We start from the raw sequence: 17,405 nt of genomic DNA, 5'->3' as shown, positions 1-17,405 counted from the left end.
TCCTGACTGGTCAGTTAGGGCTGATGGTGGGTCCTCAAGTCAGACCAGTTGAGAACCACTGATCTAGGCTTGACAGTCATGCTGAGAGCACCATCTGCTGGCTTGCATGTGTCTTCTCCCCAAAATACAAGACATTAGCAAATACACAAAAAGATGAGGGGGTGTTTTGTTCCTTCTAAAACTTTAGATATATATAGTGTTTTCAGCTTAACTATATTTACAAACAGGAGATACCCTTCCTCTGCCAGTGTTTTATCTCATTAAAGTGTTGTCTGACTCAGGTGTTCATATGAGCAGTTCATCAAAGTTTTACACACATTAATCAGCTTGACCTGAAAACATTTCATAAGACAATGAGCACATGTTTTTTCCTCCCATCTGACTCATACCCCACACTGACAGTTTCTGGGGTTTCAGATGCGAAACAGACCCCTTGTTGATCAGAGGTGGTGAGGAGAGAGCAGCATGCAAAGCAGATACCCAGCATGCCTGATGCTTACATCCTGTTGAGATGGATGGTCACCCTGGAGACGGGGAATAGTATATTATCAGGTGGGAGCAGAGGGGATGTGTCCTTGCCCTGCTTAGCCGTATTTGTGTGGATGTTGTAACTGAGCAGAAAAGTAGAGCCATGTCTTGCTTCCTGATGCTTGTGATGGTTTTATTCAATGTGCACTAAAGGAAGACCTGTTGAATTGAGTCTTCATTGAAACTGCCTCAAATCTCCAGAGCAGATTAAAAGTAAACTTGAAAAAGATGTACTAAGTTAAAGAATATGACGTCATTTTGTTTGCACAGCTCCTCCTGGCCGAACAAAGTTTACTCGCCTGGCCCCCTTATCCTGCGCAAAGTTTCTTCGGCTGGGTGATCCGCAGAGTCTTCTGTGATTGGTCAGATTTTCCTGCTTTACCTCAGCACTCCGTATTTAATATGAAAATAGAGCAGACTGAAGAGACCAGGCTGTAATAAATGAAGCATGAAGCTTCCACTTTTCCGTCAATCACTCATGAAGTCAATTGAATTCATATTCGTTTAACTGTCCTTGTTGAGATTTACATTACCTATACCTGTTTTTGTTTAACAAAATGTCATTAATGTTCAATGGAGAATTGCCTCTTTGGGTTATTTGTACATTGGAAATTAATTCTGGACTCACATCGTGTTGTAAACTGATTTTATTGTCTGAAGTGAACACATTTTCGAAGGATGGATTTCATGACTTTGATAATGTTCTTCAAACATAGTGGTTTGATTATATATTGCCAATATACCACAAACACTGAATACCCCCAGAAAAAAAAAAAAAAAAAAATACAACTTGCATAGTCTTCACATAGCTCCAAAAAATAATGAACCAGAATTTAAAAAAATTATATAATTCTAAATCGAAGTACTTTCAATGGCATGCCAGAAATTATTCACATTGATTGCTATATTTAAAATATTTTATTGTATTAGATTCTTAATTCTAAACATGATTAATACAGCCTCTATAATTCCCTCCTGCCAGGCATGAGTCCATAATTTGTCGAGAAAACTCCAGAAAGTCATTTCTTGTTCCTGGGGCTCCCGAAGATGTTCTGAGTCCTCGGATAGCATCTCCTACGACAGTTTGCAGCTAGCTAACCAGTCAACCAGTCAGCTAACCAAACATGTCACCTCCACGTCGCTCGTGCATCTTCCCTGCGTGCCACAGTGTGCAGGGTAACGCTGCCGTGAGTTAAATACACCCGCGCGGCCCGCCTCGTGGGTTGCCCTTGTCCCAAGTTGTGGATTGTTTATCTCTGTGGAGACCCAAAATAAATGTTGCACCGCTGGAGCACCTCCTTCGTCTCTCTTACTCCTTCTACACCACCGGGAACCCTGGGCGCCGGTTACCAGCAACAAGCAACGGTAAATAAACCAGCTCTCCCAACTACGGTTCGGGGACAGACTGGGAGTAACGGAGGTAACACATTGTTCAAAAGACCTCGGCATTATCTCATTGAGGTACATCATTTTAGAGTCCGAGTTAACCAAAATCAGCCATTTTCTTCTGAACACCTTAAATAAGTCATAAATGTGTTTCTTTACAACATATAAAAGCCATTCCTCCATTTATGATTTAATTTTGGAGGTAGACTTCACAGACTTTTTTCACCGCTTCTGTGTTCAGGATTTAATGGGCAGGTCAGAAATGAGGGCCGCGTTACGTAACACGGCCCTCATTGGCATAAACCCGCCCCCCGGATGCTGAGCGATATAAAAACATTTAGCGCATTCGCATCAGAGGTTTTCCCACTAGCTTTCGAGTCTCGGATAGTATCTCCTACGACAGTTTGCAGCTAGCTAACCAGTCAACCAGTCAGCTAACCAAACATGTCACCTCCACGTCGCTCGTGCATCTTCCCTGCGTGCCACAGTGTGCAGGGTAACGCTGCCGTGAGCTAAATGCACCCGCGCGGCCCGCCTCGTGGGTTGCCCTCGTCCCCGGGGGGCGTCGGCTCACCCCGGGCCCGTGGGAGGCCTTCTCCCCGGGGGTTGCGGGGGTTCCTCCGCGGGGAGGTGTCTGACGCCGCCGCGGAAGGCGGATCGGTTTCGGAGGGGGTCGGGTCGGCAGCGGCGACTCTGGATGCGCGCCGGGCCCTTCCCGCGGATCTCCCCAGCCGCGGACCCACGGCTCCCCCGCCCGGAGCCGCGGGTCGACTCGGCTGGCGCTGAGAACTGGTGCAGACCGGGGGAATCCCACTGTTTAATTAAAACAAATAAATGACCATTCTGATGGACACTGTGAGGAACGAGGCTGAGCACTCTCAGCATCTGACTCAGATTCAGTTTTGGCTCTGATGGCTCAAATTGGTAGGGCTGGGTCCATCTCGGACCCAGCTGGAGGCGGCTCCCCTCCCGCGTGTGGGCGTCACTCCAGCGCTTCTAACTGACACGCCCCCAGCGTTTCACAGCAGAGAGAAGTGCTTGTTTTTACACGATTTTGAGACCTTATTTTATGTACTTGGCAATTTTTTTAATCATTCAGATTTGGCTCAGTGGTTAATGACATGTTTATGCAGTGTGACAAACTCATAACACAAATTTATTTCTGCTTAACTCGGACTTTAAGCATGTCTAACATTGTAAAGTAGCATAAATACTAAGTGGCTGATGGACTGTGCAGTTGTTTCACGTCACAAATCTATATCATGTTATGTTAAATAATTGATCCTATTTAATCTAATATTATTTTCTATTATTTGAGTGTAATATTTTAAAAATGTTATTGATACAAATATTTATTTTGTCTTTCATGTCCTTTTCTTCTTTTGGCCCAGATTATGAAGGTTCTATCTGCCTGGTGGAGCCCATTTATTTACAACCAACATTGAAACTGTCAGGAGGAAATATTCAAAATATTTTTGCCAAATGTTAGTTTGGAAAAATATACGCAAATATACTGAAAGATGTAATTTATCTAGGACGAGGAGGATGACGCGTGTCTGCTGCCTTCACAGAGGATCCAGAAAGTCATATGGAGGTGTGTTACTGATTGTTCTCTTCCCATTAAAGCTAGGGTAGACGATGTTGTCCAAAAACACTTTTTGTCATACTGAGTGAAATGCTCCTTGCCCTCTGGGAGAAGTCAATACATTATGTGTACAGAAAAAGGTGCGGAAAAAATCTGACCACTGTAGCGGCCAAAGGACAGTAAAAACTCCGACCAATCGAAAGGCGCGGACCGCTCTTCAGGAACCAATCAAATCCCTTCGCCGTTCTACCAGCCCCCTGCGCGTACATTTCAATGGCGTGCACTGGCCCTGGTTCAGTGCGCGCGCGTTGCCAAGGCGCTCTCAGCGCTCTCAGCGCTCGTGGCTCGCGTGAAAAATAGAACGAAGCGGAGCGGGCGCGCTGCGCTCTTATGCGCGTTGTGTGCGGGCAGTCAGAAAGGTTAATAACATTGGAGGGGATCACAAACTCCGTGCGAGTGGCGCTCCCGCGCGCGTGGCTCTTCCGCGTCCAGTGCGTTCGCTGCCAACGGGAGCTCCTCCAATGGGATGGGAGCTGGGCGGAGCCTTGGGAGATGCTACAGTCGTGCTACATGCTAGTTTTCCAAGATTGCCGACCCTAGCTTTAAAATTCTGAATACTCCTGTGGAACATAGAGCTTGATATTTAGCCAACACTGAAATATTCAAATTGTCATCTTTTTTAACAGATCATGGCTGGTCAGCAGCAGGATGGTCCCTCAACTTCCACATCACAGATCAAAACTGTGAGATGGATGTTCAGTAAACACCAGAAGTTCATTTCATTCAATTCATGTGCAGCTGTATAATTTAATGTCCTCTATGTATTCCCAGATACAAACAAAGAAATGTACAAAATCCACTTACCGGTACTTAACAAGATAGAGAAATCCCATAAAGAACAGCAGCATCTGGACCTCCAGATGAAGAAGACGAAATTGGAAATTGAGATACTGGAGCACAAGTTGCAGGTGGGTTCATGGTCACAGGTGAATTATGTTCACGATTGGAACATGAACTAAACCTTTTATTTTATTTTTTTTTGTAGGAAATAAAGAAGACAAAATGAAATGTGTGTAATGTCTTTTATTTGCTGTGGTGGTGATGATGATGGTGATTTAAACTCCTACGTGCTCTGCATCTCCAATGTTATATAAAAAACTCCCATTTGCAAAGAACCGCAGCGCAACAAACAATATCTGCTGGGATGTGAGTGCACGAATACGTTTGGTTATGTTGCAAAATATGTACGGAAAAGATTGTGAAATGTAGCGTATGGATTGAGACGTGAAGCGGTACCGTTCAAAAAGATAACTGTCCGGAAACACCAAAACATCTATGCGCGGTCTGTAAATAATCTCCCGACGAATATTCAAATCACGCTGCAGTAATGCCGCTCGTTTATCTGCAGGATCGCTAATAAAAGGACATGACATTTTGACAGCTACACAAAAACTCGCCAGCTGACTGAATGAATGAGGAAATGGAACCGCGCGTGTGGCTGAAAGGGGGCGGAGCCAGAGAGAAACTTCAGGGTTGACTGAGAAAAACCAGCTTCCGACCAGGTTTGAGTCACAGAGTGTGTTACTGCGGTAACTGAGCAACAGTTTAAGTTACCTCTCCTAGTGGAACAGACTGGAGTTACTCCTCTGTCTCTGGTTTGAGTTATCTCCCTTTGTGTAATGGAAATCTCAGAGTTTCCCTCATTTCCGAGTTATTGAACACAGATTTTTCTTCAAACCTGCTTGGTGAAATAGACCCCAGGAGGGAAAGAGTTCATAGACTACAAGAGCGACAATGGTTGATGACACATAGTAATGAAAGACGTCGAGTAAGAAAGAAGAGAAGTGATCTTCTTCATAGTAAGAGCTCGGGGTGCACCCACTGTGTCCAGGTTGTCTCATTCCATGAATGGATCAGCTGTTTTGATTGATGCCCAGTTAGAAACTGTTTGCACCCATTGGGTGCAAGTACTTCGATGAAGTCAGGGGGACGTCAGGATGTCAGAGCTCAACCTAAACCTCTGCAATTGAGTATGTTCATGATCAGCATATTTGATGGATTTATTTAAGTAGTGGGAAAGAAAGAAAAAGAATGGATAAAGACAAGAATGATATGACCCCTTCCACCCTGACAAAAAATGCATGACTTGCATAACAGTCTTTTTCTATCTTGAAGCTTTTTTTGCAACCTATTCCCTTATTTTTATTTTCAGTCAGAAAGGATCCCTCAGTCATTTGTAATGAAACTCATACCTAAATCATTGAATAAACAACTGATCGAGAGGTCATTCAGCAACACTGACACTTTGAAAAAGTACATCATTCCATCCATCCATCCATCCAGTTTCATCCTTACTTGGAGTATAGAGGGGTGAGACATGATTTTTCTATCATTGGTGGATGATGACATAACATTCACAAAATGGCAGAAACTCATAGAGATTTGACAAGTAATATTTATTAAATTATTCACAGCTTCTTAACTGTCACATGTTCAATGTTGAACAGCACAACAAAAAAGGCAGACATTACATAGATTTCTGAGCAGAATAATCCCACAGACAAAAACAAAACATAGTGGTCAACTTAAAGTTAACCTTCCTACTCATATCAGATCAATAACTTCTCTATCGATGTTTCGACATGCCATTTACAGTCATCTTCAAAGCATCTGTAACTGCTATTAGATTCTTCTTGGATGGGTCTTTATTGGAGCAATGTCATACAAGTGCAGTATGGTATGATGTATAAACAATGACTTGAAGGTTGGTTGAACATTGAGAGCAGGTCTGTGTGTGTGTGTGTGTGTGTGTGTGTGTGTGTGTGTGTGTGGGGGTGGGTGGGTGGGTGGGGGGGTTTATTCCGTTGCTTTTTGTTGTTTCTAGTTTTGATGTTCTTGTTGTTGTACTACAGTAGATTTGTTGTTCTGACTTTGCACCTGTACGATTCATTTTCAGTTAATGTGGAGGTCCCCCTTGAAAACGAGATGGCTCATCTCAAGGGGCAATACCTCTGTTTAAAATGTAAATAAATAAAATATATAAATAAGGAGCAAAAAATTCCTGACAGTGGGAAGTTGAGTACCAGAACTAGTAGTAGTAGCAGTAGTGGAACCAGGAGTAGTTGAAACAGCCGAACCAGGAGTAGTTCGAGGAGTAGTAGTTCCAGGAGCAGCAGTTCGAGGAGTAGTAGTTCCAGGAGCAGCAGTTGTAGCAGTAGAAGGTCTGGGAGTAGTTGTGACTAGAGCGAGATAACAGAAAAAAATATGGGGAATGTTGGTACACCAGTTGCTGACTCATTGCATTGTTTTTTTGGTTTTTCTTAACTATGACAACATCTTACCATCAGGTTTCAAACACTCATGGGGTCCACTGGCTGGATCTGGGAAACCGTTGCACTTGATGATGGTGGCATAACGAGATGCTGATGCTTTGGGGATTCGTGGAAGGCTGGTGTCGGAGAAATTCACATAGAAAAGTCCAAAACGCTCACTGTAGCCAGCAAGCCACTCGAAGTTATCCATTAATGACCAGGCGGTGTATCCTCTCACATCAGCTCCATCCACAAGACGGGCTGAAAAAACAACAACATTGATCGAGTTCAGACATACTTCAAAAACATTTAAAAATGTGACCAACTAAGATTCCATAAAAATCTGATAAGAAACTAAATATATTCTGCAATAAAGCTCTAATAGTTTTGTTTACTTCTTGTTCCCTGTCCACTTTATTACCTTTCAAGGCTTGGTTAATGTAGTTTTCGTAATAGTATGATCTGTGAGCGTCGTTTAAGTCCACCTCTCCCCGTTCCGAAACCCCGTTCTCGGTCACATAGATTGGTGGGTTTCCATAGTTGTCCTTGATGAATTTGAGGAGTTTCCTGAATCCAAATGGTGTGATCCTCAGCCAGGGGGAGCCACTTTCAATCCAAGCACGGTCAGAAATGACTGCAACTTCCCTGTGTATTTCATCAGAGATTAGTGAGTGTAATTGGTTTTTTTTCTTTTTCTTTTTCTGACAATCAACTCCAAAGTCAATGGGTCTCAATATCTTTTCTTGACTTTAACTTACTTATCGGCTTCATAATCCTGGAACTCAGGTGGAACGGTGATTGGGAATGCAAGAACTGATGTGTAATGGTTCAGGCCAAAGTAATCATGAGTCCCCTTGATCCTCTGGATTTCCTCAGGGGTGAACTCTGGAAGACTGCAAAAGAAGAAAAGATGAATGTTCACATTTGGTACGAGCCTTCTCACATGCATGACGTTCAAGATGTTGGTGGCATGGGAGTATGAGTACGACAACGGGGGATTTGACTGAATAAACTTCAACAGCATGCTCTGGCAATAAGGATTATTCTTTACAAAAATCAAACATCATTTTTTTATTTTTTACCGAGATTCTGAAAGTCCTCCAGCAAGGCTTCTTTCACGAGCGCGTGTTTTCATCATCTCAGGATAATCGCCAACAAAGATGGGATGAGCAAACCAGCCAAGGAAGAACTGTGGAAGGAATCATAGGTCATCCGATTAAATGAGCAGATTCGGGAAGCAGTGGAGGAGGTAACACCAGGACCAAATAGCAAAGACAGTTTTAAGGTTGACATGTATTTCTGTACCTGCATGTATCGTTCAGCTGCAACCCAGTCCTCATTCTTGTACTTATTTCTTGGATATGAGAAGTCCGAATTGAGGGTGATGGAGATGAGTCCCTTTTGTGTCGCACGATACTTGTCATTATAAAGATGCCAAACCTCAGCGTGGGACTTGATCAGGTTGTGAGCTGCAATATACTGCCTGTTTACCCTACCTGTAACAACAACAACAAAAAAAATGCATTGTGTTTTACGAAAGCTGAAGTGAAAATGTTTCAAACTGTTCAAAGAACAGTTCATTTGACACAGACGAATGTGTTACCTGGAGGAAAATTGCCATATCCATAGCCAAGGTTGACCACAATGTACGGTTCATTGTGAGTGATCCAAAACTTCACTTTGTGTCCGAGTCTGCTAAACACAACATCAGCATATTCTGTGAAACGCTGGACGATGGTTTCATTCTCCCAGCCTCCCACTTTCTGGAGAGGCAATGGAAGGTCCCAGTGGTACAAGGTAACCTGAAAGAAAATGAAGGATAGTGTTTGCAGGTGGAAGTGTGGTAGCCAACACAGAAGAGTGATAGAAGCGATTCCCTTTTTTGTTTGTTTGTTTCTTTTTTAATATTGTGTGGCCCAAACCAGAACAATGATCCTCTTTGGCATATTAAATGTTATATCAGCATATATACCAGCTTTATTTTAACATGAGTGTGACAAGCTTTTTTTTTCAGACAGATGAGAAGATGTAGTGCAATGACCACCACGCCACTGTCGAGATATTTTTTTCCCAACATCTCATTAACTTTGGTTGCAACTGTTGTCATATCCCCAACAAATCAAAACAGCTTGTGCTTGTTTTTGACTTCATTCGCCAAAGTAGATGTCTTATCAAATGCAACACATTGCAAAAACAATATCAAATATAAAGATCCAATCTGTCTGTTAGAGATCCAGACAGTGTCAAAACCTACCTGTGGTTCGATGTTTTCTGCAATCAAGGCATCGATCAATCTGCTGTAGTAGTTCACTCCCTCTTCACTGATGTGTTTGTTCGTGCCATCAGGGAGGATTCTGGGCCAGGCGATGGAAAATCGATAGCTTGAAACTTTCAACGTCTTGAGCACTTGCACATCCTCGGCAATCTTGTTGTAGCTGTCACAGGCACGATCGGCAGTATCACCAGCGTCCACCTTGTTAGGAGTGTGAGAAAACTCATCCCAGATGCTCATTCCTTTTCCATTGGTTCTCCAGGCTCCTTCAATCTGAAATTAAAAGAAATCAAAACTATTCACACAAGACCACATTTCAGTTCCACTCAAAAAGGTTTTCGCTGCTGCAGGATGAATTATTGTGTGTTGCTGTTGAAAAGACGATGGCGTTGGCCTACCTGATGAGCAGAGCTGGCAGTGCTCCAGCGGAAGTCTTCAGGAAAATTAGCATAAAGAAATTTCTCTTCCTCTGGAATTGGGAAGCCATTATTCTTTATCATATCAGCGTATAAATGTGCTGAGCGCTTTGGCGTCCTTGGCAGGTTGGGATTTTTGAAATCTACATAGTGCAGACCAAACCATTGTTGGTATCCTCTGGTCCACTCAAAGGAATCCATGAGAGATGTTGCCACGTAGCCTTTCACATTCACTCCATCCAGATTATGAGCTGTATGACAAATGACAGGAGAGAAATGACCAATAACATTTAAAAAGGTCACTGACACTGTCAAACAAAGTATGTATTATGACTTGGAATCTCATATAGTATAGTGACTGCTAAAAAAGTCACAAAAAGTGAAAAAAGTAACATGAAGTGGTTGTAAGTTTCACAAAAATTTGAAAAACAAAAAACAATGTATGTGTCGATCAAATATTCACTGCATTATGGAACTTAACAAAAATATTACAAAAACTGATGTGCACACTCACCCTTTAGAGCCTCAACAATGTAAGTTTGGAAGAAAAAATTTCTGTCCGGGTCATCATATATGGTCACAATATTAGAAGCCTCTCCATTCTCAGTAATGTAAATCTCTGGATTTCCATATTCCTCTTTGATCCAGTTGAGGAGCCTTCTCAAGCCATGAGACACAGATCTCACATTTGGGATAGGCGTGGTTGGTTGATCATACATTTCGGTCAGTGTGAAGTCATAGTCATTCTCCATGGATGGGGGGTTAATTGCGTTTATTGCATGGCCTGCTATTCTTGAGGTATAATGATTTGTACAAAACACATCAGCAGTTCCCCTGATTATGACCTTTTCAGCTGAAGTGAAGGAAGGTAATCTTGACTCTGACAGACCTTGGAGTTCACTTTTGTTTCCAACTTGCCACTTCATTGCATCAGGATAGTCACCATTCTTAAAAATGGGGTGGGCAAACCAACCTAATTGGAATTGCATTGCACGGTCAGCAGCATCGACTTCACGGGGATTATTAGCGTCAGTAGGCTCAAACCACTCAGCATTCAGGGCAATGGAGACTTTGCCACCTTGGGAAGCACGGTACTTATCATCATATGTATGGTAAGCTGTAGCGTGAGCTTTAATCAGGTTGTGTGCAACTTGGTATGGTGCTGTTCCTGGATTTGTAATCCTTGGAGGATACTGTCCAGTTCCATATCCTAACCAAGCAATTGTGTAAGGCTGCTGGAAAGTTATCCAAAATTTCACTCTGTCTCCAAAAGTGGCAAAACAGAAGTCAGCATAGTCATTAAAAATATTAATCATCTCAGGATTTTCCCAGCCATTCAGCTCAGTTTGCAAAGCAGTAGGGAGGTCATAATGATAAAGTGTTACTATAGGGGAGATATTTGCTGCTACAAGGCTGTTAATGAGATTGTTGTAGTAGTCAACGCCTTTCTGGTTCAGGGAGGAAAGCCTTCCATTAGGAAAGATCCTGGACCAGGAAATAGAAAATCTGTATGAGTTGACCCTCAGACCTCGCAGCATGTAAAGATCTTCACTGAATCTGTTGTAACTGTCACAGGCTACATTTCCAGTGGCGTCCTCAGGGATACCACTACCTTGTGCATTAGCAAAGGTATCCCAGACACTGGGCCCTTTCCCATCAGCATTCCAGCCACCTTCAATCTGGTAAGCTGAGGTTGAAACACCCCAGCTGAAGTCATCTGGGAAAGTGCCATAGTAATATTTCTTAATGTCCAAAACAGATTGACCTGAGAATCTACTCCAAACATCTTTGGCGCTGGATGGGACAGTGGAGGGTGGCAATGGTTCTAATTTATCTGACTTCAGGTATTTCCCTTGTGAACTATGAAAGACTGTGTTTTGTGGAGCAAAACCATTTTTCTCAATGACCTCTGAGTAAAAGTAGGCAGATTGTCTTGGGGTCCTGGGTCTGTCAGGGTCATCAAAGTTGACATAATGCAGACCAAAACGCTCGCTGTAGCCTTGTGGGCCTTCAAAGCCATCCAGAAGTGACTGTACAGTAAATCTCTGCACGTCTACACTGTCCTGTTTTACAGCTGTTGGGAAAAGAAATGCAGACATTTAGCCACAATACTGTGTTAAAACATTTTTTGAATGAATTACAGAATTATTATTCTCACCATACCTTTCAAAGCCTCGTTGATGTAGCTCCTCAGGTACTGTATTCTGCTTTGATCATTGATGACGTCCCCAGTGTTCTCTGTTGGCATCCCATTCCCAGTTATATAGATGGGTACTTTCCTAGTTTGTAAGTACACTGTTGAAATGTAGTTTAGAAGCCTTCTCAGGCCAAAAGGCACAGAGGAGATCCAGTCAGAGGCTGTGGCATTCCCTGAGGGGTGCACAGCTGATCTGAAGTCACCCACCCCCTCAGGACCTGCGACGCAGCCACCATTATTGTGTGTGATTACCCGGGAGGTGTAATGGTTCAGTCCAAAAAAGTCAGCCGTGCCGGCGATTCTCTTCATCTCTTCAGAAGTGAATGTTGGTAGGATTGCAGGCACAGAGGATGGACATGCTGCTCTTTTCTCTTCAATTTGAGTTTTCAGAATTGAAGGATAGTCTCCGGCTCCAAATATGGGATGTGCAAACCAGCCCAGCATAAACTCAAGGTAGCGCTCTGTGGCAGCAACATCTTCAGATTTGTGGGGATCTGCTGGTTCTGCCCAGTCAGCGTTTAATGCGATGCCCACTTGACCTTGTTGTGCCGTTCTGTACTTGTCATTGTAGACATGCCAGGCTTCAGCATGGGACTTCAGAATATTGTGAGTGACCTGAACAAATGCAAAAACAAGTATAAGTTGAATGGACCTCACCCCCAGTGAAACACCAAGATGTTTATTATGAGTTTTATTATCACCTGATAGGCTGCAGTCACGTAGTCCTTGACACTAGGAGCATGTTCACCGGTGCCATATCCAGCATGGCTCACCACCCAGGGACTACTGAATGTGTTCCAGGTCTTGACCCGGTCCCCAAATTCAGAAAAACAAAAATCTGCATACTCTTTGAAGGCCTCAACAATGGAAGCGTCAGTCCACCCACCTCTGTCCTGGAGAACCTGGGGCAGATCCCAGTGGTAGAGAGTGACAATAGGTTTGATGCCTGATTCAATGAGAGCGTCGATGAGGCTGTTATAGTAGAGAACCCCATCCTCTGATAGGCTGTCTTTGTGGCCTGAAGGGAAAATGCGGGCCCAGGAGATAGAAAACTGGAAGGTGTTGACTTGAAGACCTCGCAGGAGGTACAGTTCATAATCCACCTTGCGGTAACTGTCACATGCTGTGTCAGCAGTCTGATTTTCAAAAGCTCGAGCTTCATGCCCGAAGCGGTCCCAAATGGTCTCACCCTTTCCTCCCTCTGACCATCCTCCCTCAACCTTGAAGGACTCAGTGGATGTGGCCCACTGGAAGCCAGCAGGGAATGAGTCAGTCAGGAAAGCATCTCGATCAGCTTCACTTTGACCTCTGAACTTGTCCCACACAGTTTGGTAATTGTTTCTGAGGTCACTCATCTTCCCGACGTCTGGAACACTGCAGGTTGCAATCAAGAGAATGACTTGAAAAAACTGTTAGCCTCTCTTTTTCATCACAAAAATATATTCTCATTTTATTATCTCATCCTCAATGTTGCTCTTTGTTTTTTATGTCCATACATAACTGCTTTTGCAACATGTTCTTACTGTTGTAAAACACAATTTTCATCTTATTCAAAAGATAATTTTCCTATGTTACAAGCTTTAACCATGTTGTTTGTGAGCTGAGCAGTTATAACATCTGATTTTCACATGCATTTACTTAAAGGTGCATTAAGGAGTTTTACAACCTTAAAAATACTTATTTTCCTCCATAAATATGTTACACATTTTTAATGATGTGTACAATGTGCCCTGACATATTCATTACAAGAACCTCCAGCAGCGCTAAATTGTCACTTGAAAGTTGCAGTGCCGGTCCGGCACCAGCAATTTTTTGGGGAGAATTTGAAAGGAATGACGTAATGCGCGCTCCGGCTGGTTAAGTTTCATTTTGTCCGCCATTACTCCGCCAGATGCTTAGTGAGCAACAACTGAGCAGGATCTTCCAGAAAGTTAGAAAAGACTGGCTTCTGGCACTGCCACAACTCCAGCACAGACTCCACCAGGTAAAAGAAACTTAAATGTTACTTGAGCGCTACTAAACGAGCGAAGAAGGAGTTCCCCTCTTCCGTGCACGCGAGCCACAGGCACGAGTTTTTCACTAAGCTGCATTACGCCCAAGGCCTGCAGGGGGCGCTGTTTTGCATAAAACGTGCAAACTACTTAATGCACCTTTCAAGGATAAGTTCGGTTTAAACAGTTTTCATGATGTTTATAGAATGAAGTACAACGATATACTCACCCAGAAGACTTTTATGATCCGAACATTGCTTCGGGAGAAATTTAGATCCAAAATCGAGCGGCGCATATCCCTATACTGTTAGCAGACATGTGTATAGCCGCTCCTAAAATGGCTTTAATCCAAAAACTCATTAGTTTCACCAATATTTCATCATAGTCCGCTCACGCCTCTCCTCCACGACAGCCCGGTGTCGCGAGAAATGTCATATATGCAGATATATGTTCGATTTGAATGAACTACTTGGTGGGCACGCTTATCTGGACACCTACATCTAGATATCTATGTAAGCAGGGGCTACGGAAGCCGCAGTGTTGTTGTGTGTGTGTTTTTTCGAGTGCCGATGCTAAATGCTAATGCTGCTGTTGCTAAAGAGAAAATCATTCAAAGTTCTCGTCCACAGCATCTTCATCCGACAGATATTCCTCCATTTTACACTACACTGGAAAAAAGCCCTGTGTGTAGCCTCAGGTTGCCCCGGAAACAATGAGCCGTGCTGCGCATGCACGTGGCAGCCATAAACGAGCTTTCAGTTCAGAGGTCAGCAAAACAACCAAAATATTAATCTCTGTAATATGCTTGAAAGAAGTCCAGAGGCATTTGGTAGCGTCAGGATGTTTATTCCAAGACCAGGTATCAGAAACATGTGTTAGCATCGGTCCTCTTTTTTGAAATTCAAAATATGGTCACCCTAGACAACATATTGATCCATGAGATAGTTTCTCACGTGCATTAATCTTAGTTTTAATCATGTTGGCTAACGTGACCAGAATTAAGACAATGGCATCCACACCTGGTGCGACCTGCGAAGGAGAGCTACACAAACTTTAGCTGTTCCACTTTACTTTATGAAGCTAATTTTTAAGTTATGCGTGATAAATCAGTGGCGTAAGCCAACCAAATAATATTTCAGTGTTTGTAACGTGCTACTAGTGCAGGACAGCTCTGCTAATATTAGTTGTTTCACTCCATTTAATGACGTTTGCTTTTAACTTGTGCTTGGTTAATCAGTGGAGCTAATATAAAGCAGAGATAAATGACATTTCACTTAATGTAGTGGAACAGTAATCGTTGTGAGACAGGTTAGTTTTACCCTACTGATGATGTGTTGTTGCAATAGTAATTGCACCTCATAAAATTAATTATTGTGTGGTTATCAAATTGAATTATCAAAGAGATGGAGATTAATATTTGTCAAAGGTGGAACGCTCCCACGGGAAAAAAAGTTATCTTGAGTAACTTATGGAGCTGGTAATGTGTAATGAGTAAGTTATTTAAATGCACCAGAATGTATCTTAAACGTGCTAGCTTGTCTGTTTGTGAGCTAACTACGTATATGTAAATATAGGAATGACATTCTCTTGTCTGCTAATTACTCAGCAACACACTGTCATGCAAACACACTGACAGAAAATTATTTGCTCTCCTGTCACACACACCGTGACACATTACCTGGAACTTTACTTATCTGATTTTGACCACAGTGCTGCCTGCTCTTTAAACTGTATATAAATGAATGTATGGCTAGTTTATTCCATAAACAACAAAAAATGAAAGACAGTGGCTCCAACACCATTCTTACACCAACATTAGTACGTAAACCTAGGTTTTATTTTTTCTTTTAAATGTGGCTGAACTTGCTAAATAGCTCATTGACTCTTATGTAAACTCAATTTAGTGTAATCAGTGGTATGCTTAATGGTTTTTTAGCACAGGTGTGCATTTTTCTCTGATGATGAAGTCACTTTGAATGATTCTGTTTGTTTGACTTATGCTTTATGTATATTTTATGCAGGTGGATAGCCACAGTGATGCCACTTAGCACATCTTCAAAATCCTGGTCGTCCATTGGGCTGATGGAGAGGATCCTGTCAATGTGTCCATCCTTCTTGAAGGCAAGGATATGTTGCCAGGATGCGGGGCTACTTCTAAAGCTTGTGCACTGCTTATAAGTCTGATTTATGCCCTCAAACTTGCATATCTGCCAGCACTTTTGAGGTGTTTCAGAAACATTTCCTGGAGCTGGATGGGATCAAGTTGTCCCAGAAGTACAAACATTAAAATCGAAGTTGCTGTCTTAAATGCTGTCATCACAGCAAGCATGTCACCTCTTTTGGACCCTGTGTTTACATTCAGCAGTACAGCAGCTTGTCTTGATATGGACCTTCACTCTTGATATATACACTTGGAACAAAAAAATCCAAACTTTTTAGGTATTTGTGAAACTGTAAAATGGTAAATGATGTTCTGCTTATACCGTTGTTAAGAATTGGCAGCTCACCTCTGAGTTCACCTGTGCCCTGGCTAACTAACTGTGGAAAGTTTGTTTCCCATTTTGTGTAGACTAACGCACCTGGGTTTTTTTTTTCTGTCATTCTTGTTTACAGATGTATGCAAAAGATAAAGTTAACATTTTATTCTGTTTAATAGCTACTTTTTTTAGTTGTTGATGTTTTAACACCTAAAGGTTGTAATTTGCAAACCTCAAAGTGCACTAATCCCAAGTTGCTGGATTGAGTGGCTGGAGACTGGCTGAAAGAAAATTAACATTTACAAAATTACAGTGAGTAAATCAACTTAAAAAAAAATGAGTAATGAATTGTTCAACAAATAAAAACTACTTAATTATTTCATAACATTAAATACAGATTTATAATGTTAATATTATGTTGCTGTCTGGAAAAAAAGTAATTCACTTTACTTGATTATTTTAAATAAATATAACTTCTAACTTTATGATAATGAACTAACATTTACTTGATGTCTTCAGATCTGTTACTTGTAATGGTACGTATATGTCACTTGTTTCTGGGAGGTACGTTCTAATTGATTTCAAAGCAGTAAAATTTACTTAAGAGTTAGTGCAAATTGTTACCAGGATTTTTTAAAGTAAATCTTAAAAGTTATTTTTTTCAGTGCATATAGACATAGATATCTAGATGTAGGTGTCTAGATATGTGTGGACACCAAGTAGTAAATTCAAATCGAATATATATCTGCAGATATGACATATCTCGCAACACCGGGCTGTCGTGGAGGAGTGGTGTGAGCGGACCATGATGAAATATTGGTGAAACTAATGAGTTTTTGGATGATTAAAGCTGTTTTAGGAGCGGCTATACACATGCCCCGTCTGCTGACAGTATAGGGATGTGCGCCGCTCGATTTTGGATCTAAATTTCTCCCGAAGCACTGTTCGGATAAGAAAAGCCTACTGGGTGAGTATATTGTTATACTTCATTCTATAAACATAGTGAAAACTGTTTAAACCGAACTTATCCTTTAAGTTTACACAGAAGCATTTTCATAGATTTTCAAGCTTTCTCAAAACATACAATACCTTTTTTGCGAGGAGTGCGCAGCAAAAGTGTCCAACGGCAGCTTTTTGTGTCCATGCTCCAGGCTCATGCAGCTGCTGAAAGCCGCTATCAGGAACACCAAGAGGATATTCCCCAACACAGCCATGGTGTCTTGGTGTGAATAAGCCCAAGCA

The 17,405-nt window shown here is 42.1% G+C and overlaps 1 protein-coding gene across 1 annotated transcript; it reads right to left on the bottom strand.

The window, feature by feature from the left end:
• Nucleotides 1-2,484: 2,484 nt before the first annotated feature.
• On the bottom strand, nt 2,485-17,377 carry LOC115403412 (lactase-phlorizin hydrolase-like). The gene is made up of 14 exons (XM_030112294.1): nt 17,253-17,377; nt 12,397-13,069; nt 11,662-12,310; nt 10,013-11,572; nt 9,481-9,749; nt 9,065-9,355; nt 8,414-8,612; nt 8,116-8,306; nt 7,893-7,999; nt 7,569-7,703; nt 7,232-7,455; nt 6,841-7,071; nt 6,566-6,738; nt 2,485-2,727 (listed from the first exon to the last, which is right to left on the bottom strand). The coding sequence occupies exons 1-14, from the start codon at nt 17,375-17,377 to the stop codon at nt 2,485-2,487; spliced, it is 5,070 nt and encodes a 1,689-aa protein (XP_029968154.1).
• Nucleotides 17,378-17,405: the final 28 nt, after the last annotated feature.

The sequence above is a fragment of the Salarias fasciatus genome, chromosome 16, assembly GCF_902148845.1.
Source record: "Salarias fasciatus chromosome 16, fSalaFa1.1, whole genome shotgun sequence".
In the NCBI taxonomy this organism is placed as follows: Eukaryota; Metazoa; Chordata; class Actinopteri; order Blenniiformes; family Blenniidae; genus Salarias; species Salarias fasciatus.
Note: the sequence above shows the minus strand (reverse complement) of the source record. Positions and strands in the feature narration are given on the sequence as shown.

Bases quoted from the DNA above. Each gene is read 5' to 3' on its own strand.
- LOC115403412 (XM_030112294.1), bottom strand. From the start codon at position 17,377: ATGGCTGTGTTGGGGAATATCCTCTTGGTGTTCCTGATAGCGGCTTTC. The intron at 11,573-11,661 runs GTATGGTGAGAA...TTTTCCCAACAG, and splicing joins CATCAACGAGGCTTTGAAAG to CTGTAAAACAGGACAGTGTA. The intron at 6,739-6,840 runs GTAAGATGTTGT...ATCTCGCTCTAG, and splicing joins TGAGTGTTTGAAACCTGATG to TCACAACTACTCCCAGACCT.